Below are 25,548 nucleotides of genomic sequence, written 5' to 3'. Positions count from 1 at the left end.
CTCTCGCTTTCTAAGCGGGCTCACACTCTGTGGACTGTCTTCAAATAAATCCACTTCTTACCTTTCACTTCATCTCTCTCTTAATTCTTTCCACAATGAGACATCAAGAACCTGAACTTCTTTAAGACCAGAGGCTAGGTTTAAGCTCTCAGTTAACAGATCACGGTTTCTGGTCCTGATCTGAGTTACACAGTTTCAGAGTTATTACAAACAAAAATGGTCATTTTCCCTTTAGCTAGTAGGACTGCCATGTCATGTGACTTTCTCAACTCTACCTGCCTCTGCTTTTTCAGGCCCCAGTACTTGCAGGGGCCATGGCACCCAGGGAATCGAGAAAGAGAGAGAGAGAGAGAGAGAGAGAGGGAGGGTGTGTGTGTGTGTGTGTGTGTGTGTGTGTGTGTGTGTGTGTGTCTGTGTACAGGGGGGCCCTACAGTGCTCCTTTCGTGCTTTCAGCAGTACCCCAGGCCGAGAGGTCAGGCGTGTAGACCTGTCACCGGTGCAGAGCCAGCGAGCAGCAGGGAAGCCCTTGCCTTTCATCTGCTGGGGGTGGGGCGCGCATCGATCGCGAAGGCTGCAAGATGCCGGGTGGCAAGGGCGGGAGGCGTGGTGCGCCTGGGGCCGGAAGCGGAGGGGGTGGGGGCGCGCCAGGACCCTCCCTTGGGCCGGCGGACCTCGCGGAGTGCGGACGGGGGCCGCGTCGCACCAGGAGATGGCGGCAGCGGTGGCCGTGAGCGGCGCCAAGCGGAGCCTGCGGGCCGAGCTGAAGCAGCGTCTGAGGGCGCTGAGCGCTGAGGAGCGGCTGCGCCAGTCCCACCTCTTGGCCCAGAAGGTGAGAGACCGCGACGACAGCCATCGCAGCGCCGGGGCTGCAGCCAAGCCACGCCAGACCTGCGGATCTGCGCAGGCGCGGCCCTCTGGGTGCGCGCACGTCCGCCCGCCGCGCGCACGTCCGCTGAGCGCGCTCATGCCTGGTCCCCGTGAGCGCGCGCAAGTCCCACGATGGTTGTGGGGTATTGTTGGGCACAGTGTGGAGGGAATCAGCTCAACATGGAGTGTTATGGGCCTTGTGAGGGAGACGGTGGAGGTGGGTGACAGGGTGCTGAGGCAAGAGCAGCGTGAGAACAGAAAGATCTGGAGGGCGGGACCACCTGGGTCCAAGGTACCTTCAGTTCAGTTCAGTTCAGTCGCTCAGTCGTGTCCGACTCTTTGCGACCCCATGAATTGCAGCATGCCAGGCCTCCCCATCCATCACCAACTCCCGGAGTTCACTCAAACTCATGTCCATCGAGTTGGTGATGCCATCCAGCCATCTCATCCTCTGTGGTCCCCTTCTCCTCCTGCCCCCAATCCCTCCCAGCATCAGAGTCTTTTCCATTGAGTCAAATGTTTGCATGAGGTGGCCAAAGTATTGGAGTTTCAGCTTTAGCATCAGTCCTTCTGATAGGTAGGTAGAACAGGGAAAAGGAGTCCAAAATGGCGGTGGCTACAAGATAAGGAAGGGAAGAGCCCGCGAAAATGAAACAAAAGAAGGTCCCAGGACCAGAGTGAGGACCTCAGGTAAAACAACACTCCAGGCTGGCCCAGTTTACATAGGACTGGCCCAGGGAGAGATAAACATATAAATAGAGGAGCCAAAGCTAGCTTTCTCTCTCTCTCTCTCTCTCTCCCCCGCAGGCTAGGGTGCTCTTCTCCTCGTGTCTTTAGATCCACGTGCCCTCACGCCTGAAAGATGGATTTTCCTGCTATCTTCTAAATAAAATAGAGCTGTAACATTGAGCTGTAACACTGATTTTTCTAAGAGCTATAACGGTCCATTTGAGACCTGAGAGGTATAACACGGTCTATCCAAGACCTGAGAGCTGTGACACGCTGAGGGGGCTTTAATGTCCATCACTCCAAATCTTTGTTGTGACGAGACAAAGAATCGAGGCACATACACTCATGTGACACTTCCAAAGAACACCCAGGACTGATCTCCTTTAGAATGGACTGATTGGATCTCCTTGCAGTCCAAGGGACTCTCAACAGTCTTCTCTAACACCACAGTTCAAAAGCATCCATTCTTCAGCGCTCAGCTTTCTTCACAGTCCAACTTTCACATCCATCCATGACCACTGGAAAAACCATGGCCTTGACTAGACGGACCTTTGTTGGTAATGTCTCTGCTTTTGAATTTGCTATTTAGGTTGGTCATAACTTTCCTTCCAAGGAGTAATCATCTTTTAATTTCATGGCTGATTCCACCATCTGCAGTGATTTTGGAGCCCCCCGAAATAAGTCTGACACTATTTCCACTGTTTCCCCATCTATTTGCCATGAAGTGATGGGACCAGATGCCATGATCTTAGTTTTCTGAATGTTAAGCTATAAGCCAACTTTTTCACTCTCCTGTTTCACTTTCATCAAGAGGCTTTGTAGTTCTTCACTTTCTGCCATAAGGGTGGTGTCATCTGCATATCTGAGGTTACTGATATTTCTCCCAGCAATCTTGATTCCAGCTTATGCACTGTTAAAGAATTACAGGGACTTCAGATAGTTCGGACTGCGGCCTCCGAAAGCAGGCCATGGGTTTGATCTCTGGTCTTGGAGAACTAAGATCCCTCATGCTTCGTGATGTGGCTGGAAAAAAAAAAGTTATGAAAAAGAGTCCGTAGCAGTAAAATGACCAGAGAAAGATACGATTACTTCAGAGGAGCACCTGCAAAATAGGGTGCAGAGATGGTCAAGGATGGAAGCCCTTCGGAACCTGTGGAGGGCTGGGCCCTGTCTCTGTGGCCTCGGCCCTATCCTTGTGTCACGCAGTAGGTGAACGTTAAGTACATTTTTGAATTAATGACAGAAAGAACTGATTCTCATACTCAGCCTGCTCAAGAAGATAGGACGCAGGAGAGATGAGGGAACTGAGTCTGGTTTCCTGTCTCTTGGTTATGATGCCTCCAGTTTGTTACTTTCACAGATTAACTTGCTGTGTATTAATACTTTGTTCATGTGATGATACCAGTTTTTCTTATCAGTAAAACAGTCGATAGATCCTGTCCCAGAGGCATGTGCCAAAGGTGTCTGTGAGACTGGTTTTTGTTGGACACTAGAGAGGGGAAAAATGAGTGTCCTATGAATAACTAAATATTAGTGATTCTGTGTCAAACTAGTGATCCATCTTCCTCAACATCTGGATGTTATATTTGGATGTTATCAGGATGTTATATACCAATGTTATATTTGGAATTAACTTCTTTTCCTTGATGTGCCTTGAAATTAGATGTGCCATAAGAATTTCTTAATTACCCTTCACTAATATACCATCCATTAGTTTCTCAAATTTCCTATGGGTTAAAACAGTAAAGCAAATACAAGCATTTCATTCCACTCTTTGTGTATATAGGTGTGCATGAGGTGGGGGGGGTCTATGCAGATGATGTCTATGCAGATGTTGGTTTATTCAAACTCAGTATTTTTAGTGATTATGAGGAAGGCATTGGTTGCTTTAGTGAATGTGGAGACGCATATCATCTTATCCTTACTCTAGGTGCTTAAAATTTAGCTAATTAATTCACATATACTGAACCCTGTCGGGGTCCAGCCCAGGTGGATCCAGGGAATTTGAAGCGGGGATGGCGTCCGCGTCTGAGGAATTAACTGCTTAATTAAAGATATGGAGGGAGATTAGAAAGAAATAGTGTAGTAGGAAAATAAGTGGAGAAAAGAGGCTGAATAACTTGGTTTATGCAGAAAACCAATAAAACTCCAAGACAAGGAGTTTGCACCACCTATGTAGGCCACCGGCTCCTGCTTGAATAGCGGAGGATGCCCCGCCTTGGGCTCCCTCTCGCGTGGGTCTTAGAAACCAGGGCAAGTAAGTAGACATGGCGAGCCTCCATGCTCCAGATCGGAATTCAGCCAGAAAAGAAGAGAATGAGAAAAGACCACATGGGGGAAACCAGTCTTTCCAGGAACTGGTCCGTTTCTTTATTTTCCAGGCCCACTTTTATACTTTTAGTTATACATGGAGATAAATGTGTTCTCAGCATATCTTTGTTCTTACAAGGGTCTTACGTTTGTTTTACAATATCTTCTGGTCTGGAGACCGATTAACATTTTATGGCCCCACCTTTCTTTCTATCAATAAAGGTTAATCGATCAGAAAACTTGTTTCCCCTTAAGATCTGTTTAGTCTTAAGATAGTGATAAAGTTACATTTTTACATAGCAAGGACACAATGATTTATAACAAAGAAAGAGGAGTACAGTGATCTATAACAAAAGAGAAAATTCATTAACTCAAAAGTCTAGTATTGCTAACATCAAAACTACTATATTTCTTTTTCTACATTCCAGTTATATCGATTAACATACTCCCAGGCGCCTAAGGATATGGAGGCCTGGCAGCAATCATTAACTCAGCAATGAAACCCTTCACCAACATGATTTTTATCTTTAGAAAAATGCTATGCTAACTAAGACTTTCAAAATACTCCAAACTCTCTGTGCTGTTTATGGTTGAGAGGTTGTAAACAATCATGTATGTAGTAGCAAGAGTGTGGATAATCCTGTCACACAAGCTAGCCTGCCAGCAGAGAGGTTTTTGGACTGAAACACCCTTGTCACACCCAGGAGATTTAATAACTGGAGTCCTAAGTTAACTCCTTTTCAGAGAGAGGTGGTGGAGAATAGCCCCCCATAATGTCAGAAGTGTAGGTGAAAGGCATAATGCAGCAAGGCAGGCAAACTCTGGTGTTTGGGGCAGAAGCACGAGCAGATCCAGCGAGGCTCCCTTAAGGCCTGACTCGCCTTTGCCTGTCGGGCCCCTTAACCTCATGACCTTTGCCACAGGCGGGACTCCTCATGCTCTGGCAGAACCCTTTGTTGTTGTTTAGTTGCTAAGGCATGTCTGACTCGTGACCCCATGGACTGTAGCACGCCAGGCTCCTCTGTCCATTGAATTTTTCCAGCAAGAATACTGGTGTGGGTTGCTGTTTCCTTCTCCCAGGGATCTCCCTGGACCAAGGACAGAACCCATGTCTCCTGCACTGAAGAAGCCATCAGGCTTTACCTCTGAGCCACCAGGGAAGCCCATATTGAACCCTACTGTGGCCCATACTTTGCCATATACTTAGTTATAGGATGAAAAAGATAGGATTGTTGCTCTAAAGGAGCAGAGTGGAAGAAGAAACAGACATGTGAATAAAGAAGTCCAGTGCTTTCAGATAATCTGGTAAACATCAATTGTAGAAATATAACTTAGGGGAGGGGGTCTCAGAAGGCTTTCCTTCTATAGGGAGATGTTTGAGATGTTTTTTGTAGTACAAGATGAATTTTGTCAGGTGAAGGGAACGTGGGATGGGTGAACATGTACAGGAATATTTTGGCAAGAGAAGGAAAGGCACAATTGAACATGGATTTTGGAGCTCTGCAGATCTGGATTTAATCTGGCTACACTGCATTTCAGCTGCCTAGGGCCTTGGACAAATCCCTTAATCATTCTGAGCCTCTGGTTCCTTATCTGTAAGAGGGATAATGCCATCCTTGCAAGACCTATGGTGAGGATTGAAGAAGTGGCTAAGGGATGTATTGATAAATCCTGAAGGAAGAGAATATTGGCAGCACTTTTGGAAAATAGGTTGGGGATGGAAGAATGAAGAAAAAATATATAGAGGGCAGTAGGGGGCTGTTGTGATAGTTTGGATGAGAGATAATAAAGCTATAAACAAGGGTGTGGATGGTGAAGCTGAGGGGAAAAAGGCAGGTGAATGGGAGACTATGCAGTGAGACCCACCAGGATTGGGCAGTTAATTGGATGACATTAGAAAGTACTGGGAAAGAGGAGTCACTTATGATTTCAGAATTTAGAGCTGGAGGTAAATCTTTGTTTATTTATTTTTAAATACTTACTTATTTGGCTGTGTTGGGTCTTAGTTGAGGTACATGGGCTTAGTTGCTCCCCAGCATGTGGGATCTTAGCTCCCAAACCAGGGATTGAACCTGCTTTCCCTGGATTGCCAGGTGGATTTTTAAATACTGGACCACCAGGGAAGTCCTGATAAAGGGTTTTTAACATTACTAGGTGCAAGGAATGTAGGTGTTGGAGTAGATTTTGGAGGGGCATGGGGAAAATAAAGATGAGTTCAATTTGGTTTCTTTGTCTTATGGTACATTAGAAACAAAACACTCCAGGTGGGAATAGGAGCCATATAGAGACAGGACCACCGGTATATATATATAGATACAGAGACAATACACTGGACAGCTGAGCACTGGCATCTGAGGAGAGACCCACAGCTCTCAGTAATAAATATACTTGAGCACATATACCCAGATGTACTCATGTAAGACATCTGTTTCATAACCAAAGATTTCATAACTCTTACTGTATATGATGAACTCTAATATTTTCTGTTTCATTTGCTGATTATAACTCACTGTTGTTTCATGACCAACCATGGATCAAGGCCCAAAATATCAACGTACTCGGACTAGAACAGTGATTTGCCATAATGTGTGTACAATACAATAAAAGTATTAAATGATGTCTTTCTCCAGTAATTTTAAAGTAGGCATATTCTTGTTGACAGAGAAACTTAAAAAAAATTATTTAGGATTTTACCAGAAAATGACATATAGTAAAGAAATCAAACTTTGTGCTGTAGTTTGACTCCTCAGCAAATAAGATGAGGAAATTAGTGCCCAGTACTCATTTTGTCTTATATCCTATGTGCCAATTTCTTTCTTTTTTAAAAAGTATTTATTTATTTAACTGTGCTGGGACTGCTTCCCTGGTGGCTCAGATGGTAAAGAATCTGCCTGCAATGAGGGAGACCTGGGTTGGATCCCTGGGTTGGATCCCTAGGTTGGGAAGATCCCCTGGAGGAGGGCATGGCAACTCACTCCAATATTCTTTTTTGTTTGTTTGTTTGTTTTAATATAAATTTATTCATTTTAATTGGAGGCTAATTACTTTACAATATTATATTGGTTTTGCCATACATCAACATGAATCCGCCACGGGTGTACATGTTCCCCATCCTGAACCCCCCTCCCACTTCCAATATTCTTGACTGGAGAATCCCCATGGACAGAGGAGCCTGGTAGGCTACAATCCATGGGGTCGCAAAGAGTCAGACACAAGTGAGTGACTAAGCACACAGGAGGGACTTAGTTACAGCAGGTGGGATCTAGTTCCCTGACCAGGGATGGAACCCAGGACATTGGGAACACAGAGTCTTAGCCACTGGACCAGCATGGAAGTCCCACTTCTGAATTGTTTTAATTTTGGTAATCTTAATTTTAATTTCCAAGTATTAAAAAAAAATTATCTGCTTTCTTTCCAAAGCAGCTTTTTTTTGCCCTATAGATGCATCTATCTTCTTGAACTTGTCTGAGAAGACTAATTAGAATTTTTTAAAAAAAATCCATGTTCTCTGAATTATAATTATCTGTTTCCTGCTGGATCACTCTCCTCACCTCCCCTTTTAAAAAATCCTTCTAATTAGTGTTTGGCTTTCTAAAATGTTTGATGAACCTTTATTGTCTGTACATATTTATGAATGAAGGTGTGATCACTAAAGTGGGGATTTCCTTTGCTTTTAGTAGCCACTTTGGAATTCTGTGGTAAGAACGGACTCTTGTCTGACCTACATCCTTGTTCTCCCAGTGTTGTAATTTGTTGCTCTTATCTGTAAATATTGTCCTATCCAGGGCTTTTCTGGTGGCTCAGTGGTAAACCCACCTGACAATGCAGAAGATGCAGGTTCTATCCTTGGGTCAGAAACATCCCCTGGTGAAGGAAATGGCAACCCACTCCAGTATTCTTACCTGGGAAATCCCATGAACAGAGGAGCCTGCTGGGTTACAGTCTATGGGGTTGTGAAAGAATCAGGCAGGACCGAGCACTTATGTGCGCGCGCGTGCGCACACACACGCACACACGGGCACATACACACGCACACACACGGGTTACAGTTCTGTAGAACTCAAAGACATTGTTATGCATATTTCTTTGAGTAGGAACCAGGACCCTATCTCAAGACTGTACCACCATTTGATTGTTTTTCCTGTTTCTGTAACCCCTCCCCTCCCTGATTAGCAATTGTTTGAATCCACCCTTTGGAACTCAGGGAAAGTCAAGGAGGCTGAATGAAGCCTATATCTTACAGATAAGAAATGGAGAACACACAACAGATCTGTACTCCAGAGCCCCACAGAGTCCTGCTCAGTTTGTATTTAGGGAACTGGGCAACTATGACTGTGATAACTTCCTGTCAAAATGGGGCATAGGACTGCCCCAGCTTGGAGAATAGACACTGAATTGGAAGTATTCCTGAGTTCCCAGTCCCAGATCTGACTCTTGGTCTGCCATTTTGTTGTAACAGACCCAATTAGAAGTAGCTGGAGGAGGGATAACTGGAATTTTAATAGACAAAATAAATGTCACTTCTTTTTAGAAGAATAGGCCTGAAACCCAGTCTGGACCTGGCACTTCGGAGGGACTTGTAGCCAGGTAGCCAGTTGCCCAGTTTTATAAAAAGTAAGGTAGAAAAAAATAAAAAGTAAGGTAGAAGTTCAGAGAAGGCAATGGCACCCTACTCCAGTACTCTTGCCTGGAAAATCCCATGGACGGAGGAGCCTGGTAGGCTGCAGTCCATGGGGTCGCTGAGTCAGACATGACTGACCGACTTCCCTTTCACTTTTCACTTTCATGCAATGGAAAAGGAAATGGCAACCCACTCCAATGTTCTTGCCTGGAGAATACCAGGGACGGGGTCGCACAGAGTCAGACACGACTGACGCGACTTAGCAGCAGCAGCAGCGAGGTAGAAGTTACTAGCCTCCAGCAGACATTGTTTTGAGAATGGTGACATCCAAGCCTGACGTGACTCAAAAAACTCGTGTTTAGCAATACAAGGTCTAATCTGAAAGTACACCCATAGCATCACCTAGTTATTTCCCAGAATGTTTGAGCCATAGCTACTCTATTTTGACTTTTAATTGTAAACTTTTTCTTAATAGCCAAAGCAGATTTCACCGTTAATGACGTCAGTGTTTTTCTACGTATGAGAAGATGCAAGAATTGGAACTCGTAAAATCTTTTCTGGAAAAGATCTAACTACCTGAAGGCCTGTTTTGCCAGTTTTTCCCAGAGCACGGAGTGCCTCATTCTTGATTTTCACCCTGAACTCCTTTCAGGGGAGTTGAAAGTCAGCAGTTGCAGTGGCCATGATTTACTCTTTGTAGATGTAGATGGCAAGTACCAGTTTTCAGTTGGCAGAGCCCCTTTTTGGTTATAAACTTGACCATGATTTTGAGGGAGGCATTTCATGACTATTTTATCCCATGGTGCTGAGAATGTCCATTTTCAGGTTTGGCAAAGATTTTGTTGACAGGCCACTCAATGTGCTGTTACTGGACTAGGCCATAAAACAGTATCCAGAATTCTCTGGACCACCTGTCTTACTAGCCTCTTGGTCCAGGAAAACATTCCCTCTTGTTGCTTCTTCCCATATCTAGAGTTACACTGTTACCATCATTGATCTCATATGGAATTATATATTATTTTATCACAGGCCTCAGTCACGCATTTGGCAGTGTAAGAAACAGCAATTTTGTAAAACAGGTGAAATACAAATAACATAGCCAGCAGTATTAGTAAAGTCACAAGTAAGACTTAAGAGCTTCCATTAGATGTAGCTCAGTATATCACAGGTCATTGTACTTAGCCTACTCTGTACGAATCTTTATCTTCCAGGGAAATTATATATTGGCACTGTCTATAAGGCACATAGCCCAGTTTTCTGGTGTTACTAGACTGATCATCTTTAGTATGATTTAATTGTTTCCAACATAGAGGAGCCTTTAAACCTAAATTACCATAGCCTGGTGTTATCTATATAAATCCATCCTATAATTGTGGGAGATGTTTTTTCCTCCTTTGCTGAAACTTTGCTTGTTGATCTGTTTGAGCTTGAATAATAGAAGAAAGCTCAAATTTATGGCCAGAGTCAGAGCAGGCATTATTAATTGGCCTGGTGAGGGGATCCCATCTAGTAATATCACAGTGATCTGGATATGACTATATATATATATATATTTTAGTAAATTTTCTCAGGGCCAACCAGTTAGAGTCTTATAGTAGAGAAATTTAACAAGGTAACCCAGAACTAGACACAGGTAATTGGCCACAAACCCAACAATTGGATTGATTTCTAAAACTAGCATCGGATCAGGTCTATGATAGAAAAGCATTTGATTTGTATGCAAATGTCTAAGAAGTCAAGAAAACATTATAAATGATCATACAAATCAGGTCCAGCATCTTGGACAAGCTATCTACCTCTGATGTCGTCATCTTCTCATCCTGGTGTAGTGTAGTTTCTCCTCTGCTTGAGCATCATTTTAAGGAGAGATCAGGTCAGCTGCCTTCTCTATAGACCAATCCAGTGTAGTGGCCTTTGGAAGTGGGAATTAATCTAAAAGTTAATTTCTCTTCAGTTTCATGCATGAGCTAGTTAAGAGTACCTGATAAAAAAAGTCCTTCCATCCAGGTTGGAGATAGGCCCTAAAATTATGTCTTTTTCCAATACTGGTTGTAGGTCATGAGGCATCTGATCTTCATCCAAAGAGAGATTACTGAGATAAGCTTCAGAAACAAACTTAGGGTGTCCTTTAAGAATTCAATTAAATTTTACATTAATATCACATAACAGCAAAAAACTATCCAAGAAATGAGTCTTAGTAGATGCAGACCTCCATTAACAAACTGGGATTTAACATTTATTGAAACATCCTTTTTTCCCCCCTAAAATTACCCTCATTTTTTTATCAAATATAACCAAATTAAGGCTAGTTTGTTTGCAAAATAGGTCTGTTCTTACTAATTTTGGTCTGATGATTTATATAACCATAATTGATCATAGACTTTTTATTTTGCTGAAACGTTTATAGAGTCTCAGATTGAATTTTTAAAATAAAACAGTGCTGGGAAACTTACACCAAAGGCTTATCACAGATTTTGCCTAACAAATCTAGGTGGATTTTTCCCCTTTTAAGGTCTCAAAAATTCCTTGAGATTTTTGTACCTGTTAGTGAGATAACCTTCCTAACTCATTTGATAAACTTACTGGAAACCTAAGAGTTTCCAATTTCTGGAGGAGTTAGATAGAGAGAAAATATAATTTTTTTTATAACATATAATTTTACCAAAGTATTATCATAATTAGTTTGAGAGAAAGGTTTTCCCTATTCCCAGAAAACATAAGAAGATTCAAACCCGTAATTTTTTAGATAGAGACCATAAAAGTTATAAGCATATTTGCTGGTTCATTCAGACCTTCTGCTAACTTTTGTGTAGTTATCAGGTTTTCCATTAGAATACCAGGATATATCAGAATGTTAAGAACTCCATATAATTTCTAGGATATCTGTATTAGTAATTTTACCATACATTATAACATGAGTGGATTTATTACTCGTTTGATAATCTTTTCCATGTAATTTAACCAACCAAATAAACACAGTTTAATATCTCTCCTTGGGATATTTCAGGGGCCCTCTGAAGCACCCCAAAGTTAGCTAGAGGTCAAAAGAACTTCAAAAGAATTCGATTTAGGAAGTTTTATCAAAAAGATCAATTAAAAGGGTTTAGAACATTTGGTCAGATTTAGTCAGTGTTGGTGGGTATATCATTTAGCGTGTTGATATGTCAAAATAGGAGTAAATAGCAAGGCTCAAGGTCTAGTGAAAGTCAGCTCCGCCATCTTGGACCTAGTTGACTGTAACCAGTTTTTTGATGGCTGTGTCATTTCTAACAAAATCCATTTATCTAACTAATTGTAATCCAATTTTAGAAAATCCTGATCATGCATAACTTTTTAGTATTTTTTATACCTTTTTTTTTTTTTTACTGAAAACATATTTCCTACTTCCCTTTAGCAAACAAGAACTAACTTTTATATTAGCATTTTATAGATTGGTGAGCATAAATACCAGTGATAATTTCTAAAACCCTTGCTTTCTTAGAACATTTTAGGATGGCAACAAACATTATTCATTTATAGTCCCAAATCTCTTTAGTTGTCTTTAAAGGAAATTAGTGTTTAGTAGTAAATGTTTCAAAACCTTATTTTATTTGGAAATGACCTAACTATTCAATAGACTTCCAACACTTAGCACACTTGGCACAACCCTTAGAAATTTAAGTTACGCCAATCTGGAGAGACTATTTTAGACAGATATTTCTAAAGAATAATTATTCTTAAGAGTTTATATAAAAGCTCATATCTCATTGACATTTTTTTAGAAGTTTCTTCACTTGAGGTAATTTCCTTGTTGATAAACTTGTAACAGATATGATAATATTAATTTATATTAAACCCAGGTACAATGAAAATATTCTACTTAATGTTAATTACTCTAAGACATGTTTATATTAGATAGGTCAACAAACAAACATTAATATCAGGTGTTTAATACTGAATATTTCCCAGTTCACATGAACCTGGAATTTATTGTTTAATTTAGAATTATTTGATTTGTAAGCACTTACTTTTCTTTAAGCCAAATAAATAGAGCTCATTTACAAATTAACCTCAAAAATACTATCCAGAGACAAAGACATACCAAGACATATTTAGACAGACACAACACAAGATCTAGCTTCATTTTCTTAGTTTAGTCATGAATTAGATATTACAATATAAAATTTACTAGTTTATTAAAAAAACAGTTGAAATAAATAAAAATTGTAAAGTCTTTTCCCCCTTTTCCCTCAGTCTCAGGGGTTAGAGATGGTCTAGATAAGTGTTCCTGAGAGCCCTGGTCTCAAGGCACAGGGGAAGAAAATCAAGTTCTAACAAATGGCGGCAGGTCTAAACCAAATGGTGGCCAGACAAAGCAAAATGGCCATCAAAAATCACAACACAGTACACAGAGTTAAAACACACACATATAAACCTGGCAGTCCTCATCAGATACTCCCTTAAATATAAGAATACAGTCTCTCAGAAAACCTCCTATAGAGACACAACTTCAGATCCAAGTACTAACAGAGTAAAGGAAAATATCTCGGGTCTTCAAAGATTTCAAAGAGAGGAAAGGAAGCCAGGTTGAAAGAAGGGGGAGGAAGTGGTGGGGGGGGGGCAAAAGAGGTGGCCTTACAGACGTCTCCTGACACCTGCAGATACCCAGGCATTATGGGACTTTACCCTGGGCCTCCAGAGAAGGGAGGATGGGAACTCGGCCCTACCAGAAATCAGACCAGACCAGAACCAGAATTCGAGTTCTCTGCCAAGAGGAGGTGATCAGTCTCCAATCCTCAGTTCAAGCTGAGGCCCTTCGACCAGATTCCTGCGTCCAGGACCGGGGGACTAGAAAAACAGGGAAGGATAGGAAGGGTTAAGGAGAGGAAAGAGAGAGGGTAGGGGAGAGAGGTCAATAAAGTCTCTTGTTCCTTACCGGTCGGGGCACTCTGGCCAGTTGTCCACGTCAGGAAGAGACCAGGGACAAAAGGGTCCCAGTTATGGCCGCTGGGTCTGGTCCATGGGCAGGCAAGCTGGCCCCTGAGTACCCCGAGTGGTCAGGATGTCAGTCTCAATGAAGAAGAATCCCCGCCAGAGTCGCCATTTGTTGCAGCAAAGGGGACCCCTGCTGCTGCTGCTGCTGCTAAGTCGCTTCAGTCGTGTCCGACTCTGTGCAACCCCATAGACGGCAGCCCACCAGGCTTCCCCGTCCCTGGGATTCTCCAGGCAAGAACACTGGAGTGGGTTGCCATTTCCTTCTCCAATGCATGAAAGTGAAAAGTGAAAGGGAAGTCGCTTAGTCGTGTCCAACTCTTAGCGACCCCATGGACTGCAGCCCACCAGGCTTCTCCATCCATGGGATTTTCCCAGCTAGAGTACTGGAGTGGGGTGCCATTGCCTTCTCCGAAGGGGACCCCTACCAGGGCCCAAAACTGGGCTCTTGGCTAACACTCGGAAATGAATTGTCCGAGGAGACACGTGCTGACAAAGCAAGAGATTTTACTGGGAAAGGGCACCTGGGTGGAGAGCAGGGGGTAAGGGAACCCAGGAGAACAGCTCTGCCACTTGGCTCGCAGTCTTGGGTTTTATGGTGATGGCAGTCTTGGGTTTTATGGTGATGGGATTAGTTTCTGGGTGATCTTTGGCCAATCATTCTAATTCAGAGTCTTTCCTGGTGGCGCACGTGTCTCTCAGCCAAGATGGATGCTAGCGAGAGGGATTCTGGGAATTGGACAGATAAGCTGTGTCTCCTTTAGACCTTTCCCAAACTCTTCCGGTTGGTGGTGGCTTATTAGTTCCATATTCCATATCAGGATCTCCTGTCATAAAACAACTCATGCAAATGGTTACTATGGTGCCTGGCCAGGGTGGACGGTTTCAATCAGTGTGCTTCCCCTAACAGTCTCACAGTGAATTTTAACTGATGTTTGTTACTGCTTGTTCAGGTTTTGATTTTCTATGTTCTGCTTTAAAGAGCCCAAGAGAGACACTTAACTTTCCCAGAAAGTACTTGGGTGCCAAAAGCCTCAGGTCTGCCCAGTGTCCAGGTCTTAGAGTTCCACTTGCTTTGCCCACTTCGGGCCTGATAACAGCTTTGTAACTGCTCAGAAAGATGGAGTTAGCTTCCTTCCTTGGCACTGGGTTGGTGTGCTTTTGTCTACTTAACTCTGTGTCCCTTTTTATTAGGGATAACTGGGTATTCTGTGCCTGTGTTTTTCTGGCACTCATATTTATAAGCCACCTTTGCAGTCACTTTTCCTTCTTAGCTTGGAGAACAGGGAAGAACAGAAAAGGAAGAAAAAGGGAGCTGAGGGCTAACTTCAGAGACTAGGGATGTTCTGGGATTATTAACATTTCTATAGTGAGCAAAGCGCCCATTGCTTCTGCTTCTTGTTAAACTGAGTACAAAAGAATGCTTTCACCCAGGTCCTCCTTCTTATTAACACAACATGGCACTCATTTTAGAGGGCCTTTGCTTCTCCAGGACCCCCACCTTCCATTTTTGTGAACACTTTTATTTTTTATATTATTAAAAAAAATTTTGGTGCACCTACTAACCCTAAATATTCATTGGAAGGAATAATGCCCAAGCTGATGCTCCAATACTTTGGCCACCTGATGTGAAGAGCCGACCCACTGGAAAAGACCCTGATGCTGGGAAAGATTGAGGACAGGAGGAGAAGGGGGACAGCAGAGGATGAGATGGTTGGATGGCATCACTGACTCAATGGACCTAAGTTTGAGCAAACTCTGGGAGATGATGAAGGACGGGAAAGCCTTGTATGCTGCAGTCCATGGGGTTGCAAAGAGTTGGACACGACTGAGCGACTGAACAGCAACAACTGTGGCATGTGGGATCTTAGTTGCCTGACCAGGGATCAACCCTTGCCCCCTGTGGTGGAAGTCTTAACCACTGGACCATCATAGAAGTCCTTGTCTTGTTAACATTTTAACATTCATTCGAATAGAAGAGCTTTAGCAATTGGGAGGGGGGTAGGTAGTGCCAACAGAATTGTATGGTATGTCATCTGCCCCAGGGATTTTATAGACTGGCTAGGATGCTATGTTTAGGACACAGAAAACAATGAATAATTGACTTATGATAGCACATAGCTGTTAGGTTCTATAGTGACTACACATAGTAAGGGTTCTGCAGAAGTCAGGAAAAGTTAGGACTTGAATTGGGCTTAAGTGGTGGAATTTGAGAGGAGAGAAGCCTGACAATCTAGGGAGTAAAGAAACTTGTGCTGGTTGGGGGTTTGAGGGTGGCTTCTCTGGTGGTCCATTGCCTAAGACTATGTGCTTCCAATGCAGGGGGCTGGGTTCCATCCCTGGTCAGGGAAATAGATCCCACATGCTACAACTAAATATCGCACATGTTGCAACTAAGATCTGGTACAGTCAAATAAATAAATATTAAAACAATGACAACAACAGCCACAGAGGAAAAGAAAACAAGCTTGTGAGAGCCAAGGTTCAGAGTTAAAGCAGAGACTCTCAGGGAAAGACACACAAGTCTGCTAGAATGGGCACTACCCATTCTACCCATTGGCACTACCCACCTCCCTCCCAGTGGTGGGGGTCAAGTTTGGAATTTTCCATATTTTTAGACAGCAGGGTCCCACCGTGACCTTTTAATGAAATTTTGCATCTGCTAGAGTAGGAAAAGATCTGGGAAGATTGAAGGCAAAAGGAGAATGGACCAGCAGAGAATGAGATGGTCATATAGCATCACCGACTCAGCTGACATGAATCTGAGCAAACTCTGGGAGATAGTGGAGGGCAGGGGAGTCTGGCGTGCAGCAGTCCATGGGGTCCCAAAGAGTCAGACACGATTTAGAGACTGAAAAACAACAACAACAACAAAGAGTAGATGTGCCAGAGAGGTGTTACGGGATCAGAGAAGTAAGCATTGGGTCCAGAAGTAAAAGTCAGGCTTCGGGATGCAATATTATTTGCCGTATTGTATCACCCCACTGTTTGTGTGTTTGTTTTTGGTTAAAAAGTCTGGAGAAGGCTGAGAGAAAAGGGAGGAAGTGTTAAAACTGTTAAGCGGAGCCACTTGTTTTAAAAAGTATCATTTCTCGCTTAGGTGTTTACCCATAGTGAATATCAAAAGTCCAAAAGAGTGTCCATCTTTCTGAGCATGCCAGATGAAATTGAGACAGAGGAGATCATCAAGGACATTTTCCGACAAGGCAAAACCTGCTTTATCCCGCGGTACCAGCTGCAGAGCAGTCACATGGATATGGTGAAGTTAGCATCGCCAGAGGAAATCGCTTCACTGCCCAGAACTTCCTGGAACATTCAGCAGCCCGGTGAGGATGAGGTTCTGGAGGAGGCCTTGTCAACAGGTGAGCATTACAGTATTAGAACTGCCATGTTAGGATGCTGTCCTGCTGCATAGGCTTGTTAGACCTCTGATCCGCTTGTCGTGGTTGAGTCGGGAGGGTGACTTTTTCTACAGGGATGAATTTCACTTAAGTTCCAAGCCACCCACCTAACCTGACTTACGGTGAGATGCCCTCTGTAAGCTGTGACATGTCAACTGTAATAGGAAAGCATCAAGGTATTGTTCAGGGCTTCCCTGGTAGCTCAGTTGGCAAAGAATCCATCTACAATGCAAGGAGACCTAGATTCGCTCCCTGGGTCGGGAAGATCCCCTGGGAAAAGAAATGGCAACCTACTCCACCTTTCTTGCCTGGAGAATCCCATAGACAGAGGAGCCTGGCGGACTGCAGTCCATGGGGTCACAAAGAGTCAGACACGACTGAGTGACTAAGCAGGACGAAGGTATTGTTCCTTTCCACAGACTCTTGCCCTGAACTTCTGGGTTGGATAATACATCTTTCCTAAATAATACTGTGTTTCCCAGGACTTCCTGGAGGTCCAGTGTTTAAGAACCCGCCTTCCAATGCAGGGGATGCGGGTTCAATCACTGGTTGGGAAACAGATCCCACATGGCTTGGGGCAACTAAACCCTCCGGTTGTAGGAAGAACCCTTGTGCTGCAGCAAAGACCCAGCGCAGCTAAATTAAAAAAAAAAACCCTGCATTTTCCGTGGTTTCAGTTGCAGTCTGTCTGGTAATGAGTGAGTGAGTGAAGTCGCTCAGTTGTGTCTGACTCTTTGAGACCCCATGGACTGCAGGCTCCTCCGTCCATGGGATTTTCCAGGCAAGAATACTAGAGTGGGTTGCCATTTCCTTCTTCAGGAGATCTTCCCAACCCAGGGATTGAACCCAGGTCTCCCACATTGTAGGCAGATGTTTTACCGTCTGAGCCACCAGGGAAGTCTGGTAATGAGTACATTACGATTAATGCAATAAGCATTTGTGTCTCCAGCACAGACTTGTCAGCTACTTGGGCGTCCCAGGGTCATATCACATACAACATGTTCTGAAGTGAATCGTGCTCCCTCATGCCTCCTGTCTTGTGTTTCTCTTAGTGTTTAGTACCATCACGCACCCACTTGACCGTGTCAGGAGTCTCAAGATCACCCTTGACTTTTCTCTTTCTCGCATGTTCCATGTGTGGCCCATTGCCAACTCCTGGTGATTTTTCTTGTTGTTCAGTCACTAAGTTGTCTCCAACTCTTTGTGACCCCATGGACTGCAGCCCAACATTCTTCTCTGTTCATGAGATTTCCCAGGCAAGAATACTGGAGTGGGTTCCCATTTCCTTTTCCTGGGGATCTTCCTGATCCAGGGATTGAACTCAGGTCTCCTGCATTGGCAGATAGGTTCTTTACTACTGTGCCACCAGGGAAACCCCTGAGGATTAATACTTATTCAATCTGTCCACTTCTCTCTTATCCCACTGCAGTCCAAGCCACCATACCCCCTTGTCTGGGGTATTATAATAGCCTCCCAACTCTTCTTCCTCTCCACGCCTTGTATTCTGTCCTCCCTCTCAGTCATATTATTTATATAGTCATTGCAACATGATTTCTGAAATGCAAAGTTAACTTCTTCTCTCCCCAGTTTAAAGTCTTTCATTGACTTTCTGCTGCCCTTACTTTGAAGTAAACATTCCTTAACAAGGTTCTGCCTGGACTTCCCTGAAGGTCCAGTGGTTTAGAGGCCACCTTCCAGTGTAAGGGGTGCAGGTTAGATCCCTGGTGAGGGAACTAAGGTCCCACATGCTGCAAGGTGTGACCAAAAAATTAAAAATGAAGCAAAAAATCCAAGACTCTTCCTGATTGAGCCTTGCTATTCTTTCCTTTTGTACATCTTTCTACTCCCTTACTTTATCATCTGAATTCCAGCCACTCTAAATCTCTTTCAGTTTCCCAACCCTATTTTAAAAAATTTTAAATATGGTTAATTTACAGTATTGTGTTAGTTTTAGGTGTATAGCAAAGTGATTCAGTCATACATATGTTCAGTTCAGTTCAGTTCAGGTTAGTCGCTCAGTCGTGTCCGACTCTTTGCGACCCCATGAATCGCAGCACGCCAGGCCTCCCTGTCCATCACCAACTCCCGGAGTTCACTCAGACTCCCGTTCATCGAGTCAGTGATGCCATCCAGCCATCTCACCCTCTGTCGTCCCCTTCTCCTCCTGCCCCCAATCCCTCCCAGCATCAGAGTCTTTTCCAGTGAGTCAACTCTTTGCATGAGGTGGCCAAAGTACTGGAGTTTCAGCTTTAGCATCATTCCTTCCAAAGAAATCCCAGGGTTGATCTCCTTCAGAATTGACTGGTTGGATCTCCTTGCAGTCCAAGGGACTCTCAAGAGTCTTCTCCAACACCACAGTTCAAAACCATCAATTCTTCGGCGCTCAGTCTTCTTCACAGTCCAATTCTCACATCCATACATGACTACTGGAGAAACCATAGCCTTGACTAGACTAGTCGGCAAAGTAATGTCTCTGCTTTTGAATATGCTATCTAGGTTGATCATAACTTTTCTTCCAAGGAGTAAGCGTCTTTTAATTTTATGGCTGCATTTAAGCCAACTTTTTCACTCTCCTCTTTTACTTTCATCAAGAGGCTCCTTAGTTCCTCTTCACTTTCTGCCATAAGGGTGATGTCATCTGCATATCTGAGGTTACTGATATTTCTCCCAGCAATCTTGATTCCAGCTTGTGTTTCTTCCAGTCCAGCATTTCTCATGATGTACTCTGCGTATAAGTTAAATAAGCAGGGTGACAATATACAGCCTTGACGTACTCCTTTTCCTATTTGGAACCAGTCTGTTGTTCCATGTCCCGTTCTAACTGTTGCTTCCTGACCTACATACAGATTTCTCAAGAGGCAGATCAGGTGGTCTGGTATGCCCATCTCTTTCAGAATTTTCCACAGTTTATTGTGATCCATGTAGTCAAAGGCTTTGGCATAGTCAATAAAGCAGAAATAGATGTTTTTCTGGAACTCTCTTGCTTTTTCCATGATCCAGCAGATGTTGGCAATTTGATCTCTGGTTCCTCTGCCTTTTCTAAAACCAGCTTGAACATCAGCAATTTCACGGTTCATGTATTCCTGAACATCAGGAAGTTCACGGTTCATGTATTCCTGAACATCAGGAAGTTCACGGTTCAAATTCCTTGGAGAATTTTGAGCATTACTTTACTAGCGTGCGAGATGAGTGCAATTGTGCGGTAGTTTGAACATTCTTTGGCATTGCCTTTCTTTGGGACTGGAATGAAAACTGACCTTTTCCAGTCCTGTGGCTGCTGCTGAGTTTTTCAAATTTGCTGGCATATTGAGTGCAGCACTTTCACAGCGTCATCTTTCAGGATTTAAAATAGCTCCACTGGAATTCCATCATCCCTTCTAGCTTTGTTCGTAGTATAATATTTGATATTATATCCATCCATGATGGGCTTCGCTGGTGGCTCAGTAAAGAATCTGCTTGCAATGCAGGAGCCACAGGAGACATGGATTGGATCCCTGGGTTGGTCAAGAATATCCTTTGGAGGAGGAAATGACAACCCACTGCAGTATTCTTGCCTGGAGAATCCCATGGACAGAGGAGCCTGGCAGGCTACCGTCCATGGAGCCACAAAAGAGTTGAACATGAGGGACTGAGCGACCAGACAACAACAGTAGCATATCTTGCACCCTGCACCCCCCTCTTAGGTGCTTGCTCTTGTCCTCTGTCCGTTAGACTGAGGTCACCTGTGCCTTTCAGCAGCAGGAGCAGTGTATGCTGTGGAATCCACCTGGACTGCAAGCCCTCAGCTTCATTTCTTGTGAGCTGAATGCCTTGAAGGAGCAGTTAGACCTCTCTGAGTACTGTGTATGTTTCTTTCTTCAGGGGATGGTAGTAATACTTGCCCTCCTGCCTCACCAGGTAGATGAACTGATCAGCTTATGTGATTCATCCTTCTGTCCCTGGGGTATAGATTGGTGCCTGCCACATTGTAGACACTTCACAAATGTTAGCTTCTGTGCTTCTTTTACTCTTCTAGAAGCTGGACTTTGGATAAGAGTCAGATGTTGCATAGGATGATCTGAACAGGTAGCTACTTGAGTATAGTCAGGAAACTTAGATAAATATGATCAAGGGATGTCTTATTTTATCTTTCACTCTCATTCTTCCCTTCATAGTAATTAGAACGGAGATCAGCGTCTTTCCAGGGAACCACAAAAACTGTTCCCAGAGGTAGGGGAAAGGATTCCACCTACTTAGTGGACCACGGGCACCTTGCAGTGTAGGATACGAGCTGGTCACACCAGACTGTGTGGGCAGGGATGGATGGATGGACATTTCACTGAGGTCCGTGAGGACTGTTATGATTAGACAAAATGATGAAAAGATTAGACATAGGCACCCTGCTATATTTAAAATGGATAACCAACAAGGATCTACTGTACAGCACAGGGAACTCTGCTGAATGTTATGTGGCAGCCTGGATGGGACGGGAGTTTGGGGGAGAATGGATACATGTATATGTATGGCTGAGTCCCTTCTCTGTTCACCTGAAATTATCACAACATTGTTAATTGACAATACCCCATAACAAAAAGTTAAAAAATAAAAAGATTATTTACAGACATGGAAAAGAGCATCCCAAGAGCAAAATCAGGAAATCGTGGGGCAGGTGTGTTGGACAAGGAATCTATCCATTTATCTAGGATCGCCCAAGTGTAATGGGCGATGCTATGGGTGAGGTGATTGGGGTGAGAGTGTCGTGGCTGTGCACCCAGTTAAGGATGTGGATGTTACCTTTAGGAGATTGTTACTGACAGAGAGTTTTGGGGCATGGGGAGTCATGGTGAAGGATGGATTGGGACCAGCAGGGCCTGGAGGTGGGATGACAGTTGGAATTCCAGGAGAAATGCCATCTTCAAAAAGCTGAGCTGAGGTTTCTGGCAGTATGCAGAGCTGGCATGGAGAAGTTTATCATGTTCCTGCAGAGGACTTTGTGGGAGATGTGGCCAGGACACTGAACTTAGCAAGAAGAGCAAGGAGAAAGAGAGAGAAGGTTATGCATAGGATATGTTGAAAGGAGTGTTAGAAAGCTCCGTTTAACTGCCGGACTCTCACACTTACTGTTTTCAGCTTTCTCTTTAGTATTAAAGGGAGTCCTCTGGCCAAGCTGATTATATTGTCCTGCAAAACCCAGGATGGACAGTCTGAATTCAGAGCATCCTAAGAGGTGTCTGTGGCCCAACTGCCGCCTCCTTGGCCAGAGGTAAAAAGGATGTTTTGTGAAGGTTAACTGAATCCTCAGTGCCTAGTGTGTACTTTCAGTCTCAAGAATAAATCAAGGCCTTTAGAGAATCTTCTTTCCTCATTTTCTTTCAGGGCCTAGGTCCTGGGCTTTTATTTTTTTGCCAGGGGGCAGGGGGTGTCGATGAATTCTACAGCTCAGCGTCTGCCCCATTTCCCAAAGTTAACCTTAGCCTGCCAATTCCCTTGTTGCTGACTCTGACGATACTGTCCTGTCTGCACGTTACTGTCCTTTTTGCCAGCTACTGACATTATTTCCACTTCCTTCTATGGGAAACTCTTTCCTTATGTTCTGTGATGTGGGTCCGCAAAGGAACGGAGGAAAAGATGCGTGCAGGTATGTTCTGGGTGTGATGACAGAGCTGAACTTTAAGCTCAGGAGGAAGACTTGGAAGGGGCGGAGTCTGAGCCAGAAGTCACTGTGATTCCTGAGAGAGAGATGAGCAGAGCAGGGACAGGGAGGGAAGGTGACGATCAGTGGCCAGAGCCCTATAGCAAGTTGGAATTAGAGTAGATGAGCAGGTGTTGATGAGCAGGTCATCAAGAAGGTGACCTTCCAGATGACCTTCCCCAAGAAGGTCATGCCTGTCATTGGAGGTGTGCTCAGCCAGGTTTTGCAGGCAGGGGTTGACAGGTGTGCTGGGTGCCCAGGAGAAGCTGAGTTCATCTTGCAGTTCTGCAGGAAGTCAGAACAGCTGCTGATAGTGGGGGCCCAGCCTGGCTGGCAGTCTGAACACCTCTACCCTGAACAGCCCATTCCAAAGAATTCATGGCTCCCAGCCCTTGCTGGTACATCTTTGCCAGCAACACTGCATGCGTGGTCAGTCCTTGCTAAGCTGGAGGTCACTTGGACCCCCCCAGGACAGCCCTCAGAAGGCTGAGGCTCAGTACAGGATGGCCACCTGGTAGATGATTGGGTTGGGTGTGTGCTGCTGCTTGCGAGCAGTGCTGGTGTGTCCAGCTCCCCGCCAGGGGCTGGAGGGTCACTCCCTGAACCTCACAGAGTCTACGGAGCTCCTCACGACCTTTGTGGCCTTCTGAAAACCTCCAACTGTGGGCAGCTTTTTGTAACTTTGAAGACCCTGCCTTCCTCTCTGAGCCCTGTGCTGACAAGGCCGTGGCCAGTTCTGGTCCTTGTGTCCCTGGGAGAGTTCCAGCCAGAGGACCAACCATGGGACCCCATCTGGTACCTTCGGAATGTTCCTGAATAGGTCAAAGGTCGCACTCATGTGAATCCAGGAAAGCAGGACAATTTGGCCTCCCCGCTTCTGTAAGAGGGGAGATGAAAACGGTCAGCTTAGCCCTCCTAACAGCTCACCCTACTGCTGCTAATCAACTTTGACAAGAGCTCTGTCCTTCCTGACTTCCCTCTGACCCTCTCCAACTCTGCCAGTTGTCAGCGCCCTGGGACACTGACTCCCAAACTTGGCAGGAGTGTGTGTAGGGTCATCTGTATGCTTAGAGAAAGAAATTAAGAGAAAAAGGACTTAGGCCCTATCCCTGGAGATTCTGTTTATCTTCTTTAACATTTATTTTTATTTTATTTATTTGGCTGTACCAGGTCTTAGTTGTGGCATGTGGGATCTTTAGTTGAGCCATGTGAACTCTTAATTGTGGTTCATAGGATCTAGTTCCCTGACCAGAGATAGAATCCAGGGCACCTGTATAGGGGTAGCAGCCTCTCAGCCACTGGATCACCAGGGAAGTCTTGAGATTCTCTTTAACTAGGTGTGGATAGGGCCTGGGAATCTGGCATTTTTGTACATGTGTGCATGAAAAATGGAGAAGGGCATGGCAACCCACGCCAGTATTCTTGCCTGGAGAATCCCATGGATAGAGGAGCCTGGCAGGCTACAGTCCGTGAGGTCGCAGAGTCAGACACGACTGAAGCAACTTAGCATGCATACTTGAAAGAACTGCCAGAGGATGGATGATGGGCTTACTAGTTGCTGAGTAATTTTTATTTCTTTCTTTGTCTTTTTAGTTTTTTCGGATTTTCTACAGGGATCGTGTATTTCATTAAAAATCATAGGAAAAATAGACATCATTTATCAATCGTTATACACACCACCATGTGTAAAATAGAGAGCTAGTGGGAAGCTGCTGCATAGCACAGGGAGCTCAGCTCGGTGCTCTCTGATGACCTAGACGGCTGAGGGTGGCAGATCCACGTGGGAGCAGACATATGTTACTTTGCTGTACAGCAGAAATACAACATTGTAAAGCAGCTGTGCTCCAAAAAAAAAAAAAAAGGGTGTCATTGCAAAACAAAAACCAAATCGGGAAGTGATCGGTTTTTTCTTGCCCACATTGGACATTGTGCCATGGTAGGGCCCGAGGAGAAAGGTGGGTGGGTTGTCACTGACGTCTTGCATCTCGATAATGAACTCTGATGGGGGCTCCAGGGGTCAGTTGGCGGTCTGATCCAGGGCTTGGGCCAGTAGCACGTACTGTGCCTCCCTCTCCTGGCCCAGGCTCTTGGTGACATGGATATTGCCTGTGGCCTCATCAATCACAAATACAGTAGCTGGCCCCTCTCCAGTCAGTGGGTACCTGGTGTGGCCCTAGTCCCGGTCCATATTAACCTTCCTTATAAATTTGCTCCTCTTTTCCACAGGGGGACTTGACCTCATCTTCGTGCCAGGTCTCGGGTTCGACAAACAGAGCAACCGTTTGGGACGGGGCAAGGGCTACTATGACACCTACCTGAAGCGCTGTCTGCAGTCCCAGGACGTGAAACCCTACACCCTGGCCTTGGCTTTCAAAGAGCAGATCTGCCTCCAGGTCCCGGTGGATGAGAACGATGTGAGGGTAGACGAAGTGCTTTACGAAGACTCCTGAGCACCTTTGGCTCTGACGACTGCAGCTGAATAATCAAGGTTTTGTGCCAGAAAAAAGTCGAATACGTGTATTTTCTCTTTGTCAGAAATTAGTGGAAATTGCATACTAATGTGAATATGGGCTGTATTGTTTTCAATGTAAGATACACCTAACATGAAACCAGTTTTTAAAATCAATAGCCGTGTGTGTAATAGGACATTGATTAAAACGGAGACTACCACCGTGTGATTTTAAATTTAACTTTCTGGCCTTAATGTCTCAGGTTGGTCTCTCTGCTTTGTGGTGGTGGTGGTTTAGTTGCTCAGTCGAGCCTGACTCTTGGTGACCCCATGGACTATAGCCTGCCAGGCTCCCCTGTCTATGGGATTCTCCAGGCAAGAATACTGGGGTGGATTGCCATTACCTCCTCTAGACCCAGGGATTGAACCCAGGTCTCTCACGTTGCAGGCAGATTTTTTTTACCATTTGAGCCATTAGGGAATCCCTGGTTCTGCTTTGAAGTGTAAGTTGAACATTCATGAGGCGCT

The 25,548-nt window shown here is 44.4% G+C and overlaps 1 protein-coding gene across 1 annotated transcript; it reads left to right on the top strand.

Annotated features, from left to right (window-relative positions):
* The first annotated feature begins 673 nt into the window (after positions 1–673).
* On the top strand, positions 674–25,205 carry MTHFS (methenyltetrahydrofolate synthetase). Its single transcript, XM_052659956.1, has 3 exons — positions 674–830; positions 16,600–16,861; positions 24,798–25,205. Exons 1-3 carry the CDS (start codon positions 711–713, stop codon positions 25,019–25,021), a joined length of 606 nt encoding a protein of 201 aa, XP_052515916.1. The 5' UTR covers positions 674–710; the 3' UTR covers positions 25,022–25,205.
* The last annotated feature ends 343 nt before the right edge of the window (positions 25,206–25,548 follow it).

The sequence above is a fragment of the Budorcas taxicolor genome, chromosome 21 (genome assembly GCF_023091745.1).
Source record: "Budorcas taxicolor isolate Tak-1 chromosome 21, Takin1.1, whole genome shotgun sequence".
NCBI lineage: Eukaryota > Metazoa > Chordata > Mammalia > Artiodactyla > Bovidae > Budorcas > Budorcas taxicolor.
This window is presented reverse-complemented; position numbering and strand designations above follow the sequence as displayed.

Excerpts from the sequence above, each read along its gene's own strand:
- MTHFS (XM_052659956.1), top strand. The coding sequence starts at position 711 with ATGGCGGCAGCGGTGGCCGTGAGCGGCGCCAAGCGGAGCCTGCGGGCC. Across the intron at positions 831-16,599 it reads CCCACCTCTTGGCCCAGAAG|GTGTTTACCCATAGTGAATA; the intron begins GTGAGAGACCGC and ends TTTCTCGCTTAG. Across the intron at positions 16,862-24,797 it reads GGAGGAGGCCTTGTCAACAG|GGGGACTTGACCTCATCTTC; the intron begins GTGAGCATTACA and ends TCTTTTCCACAG.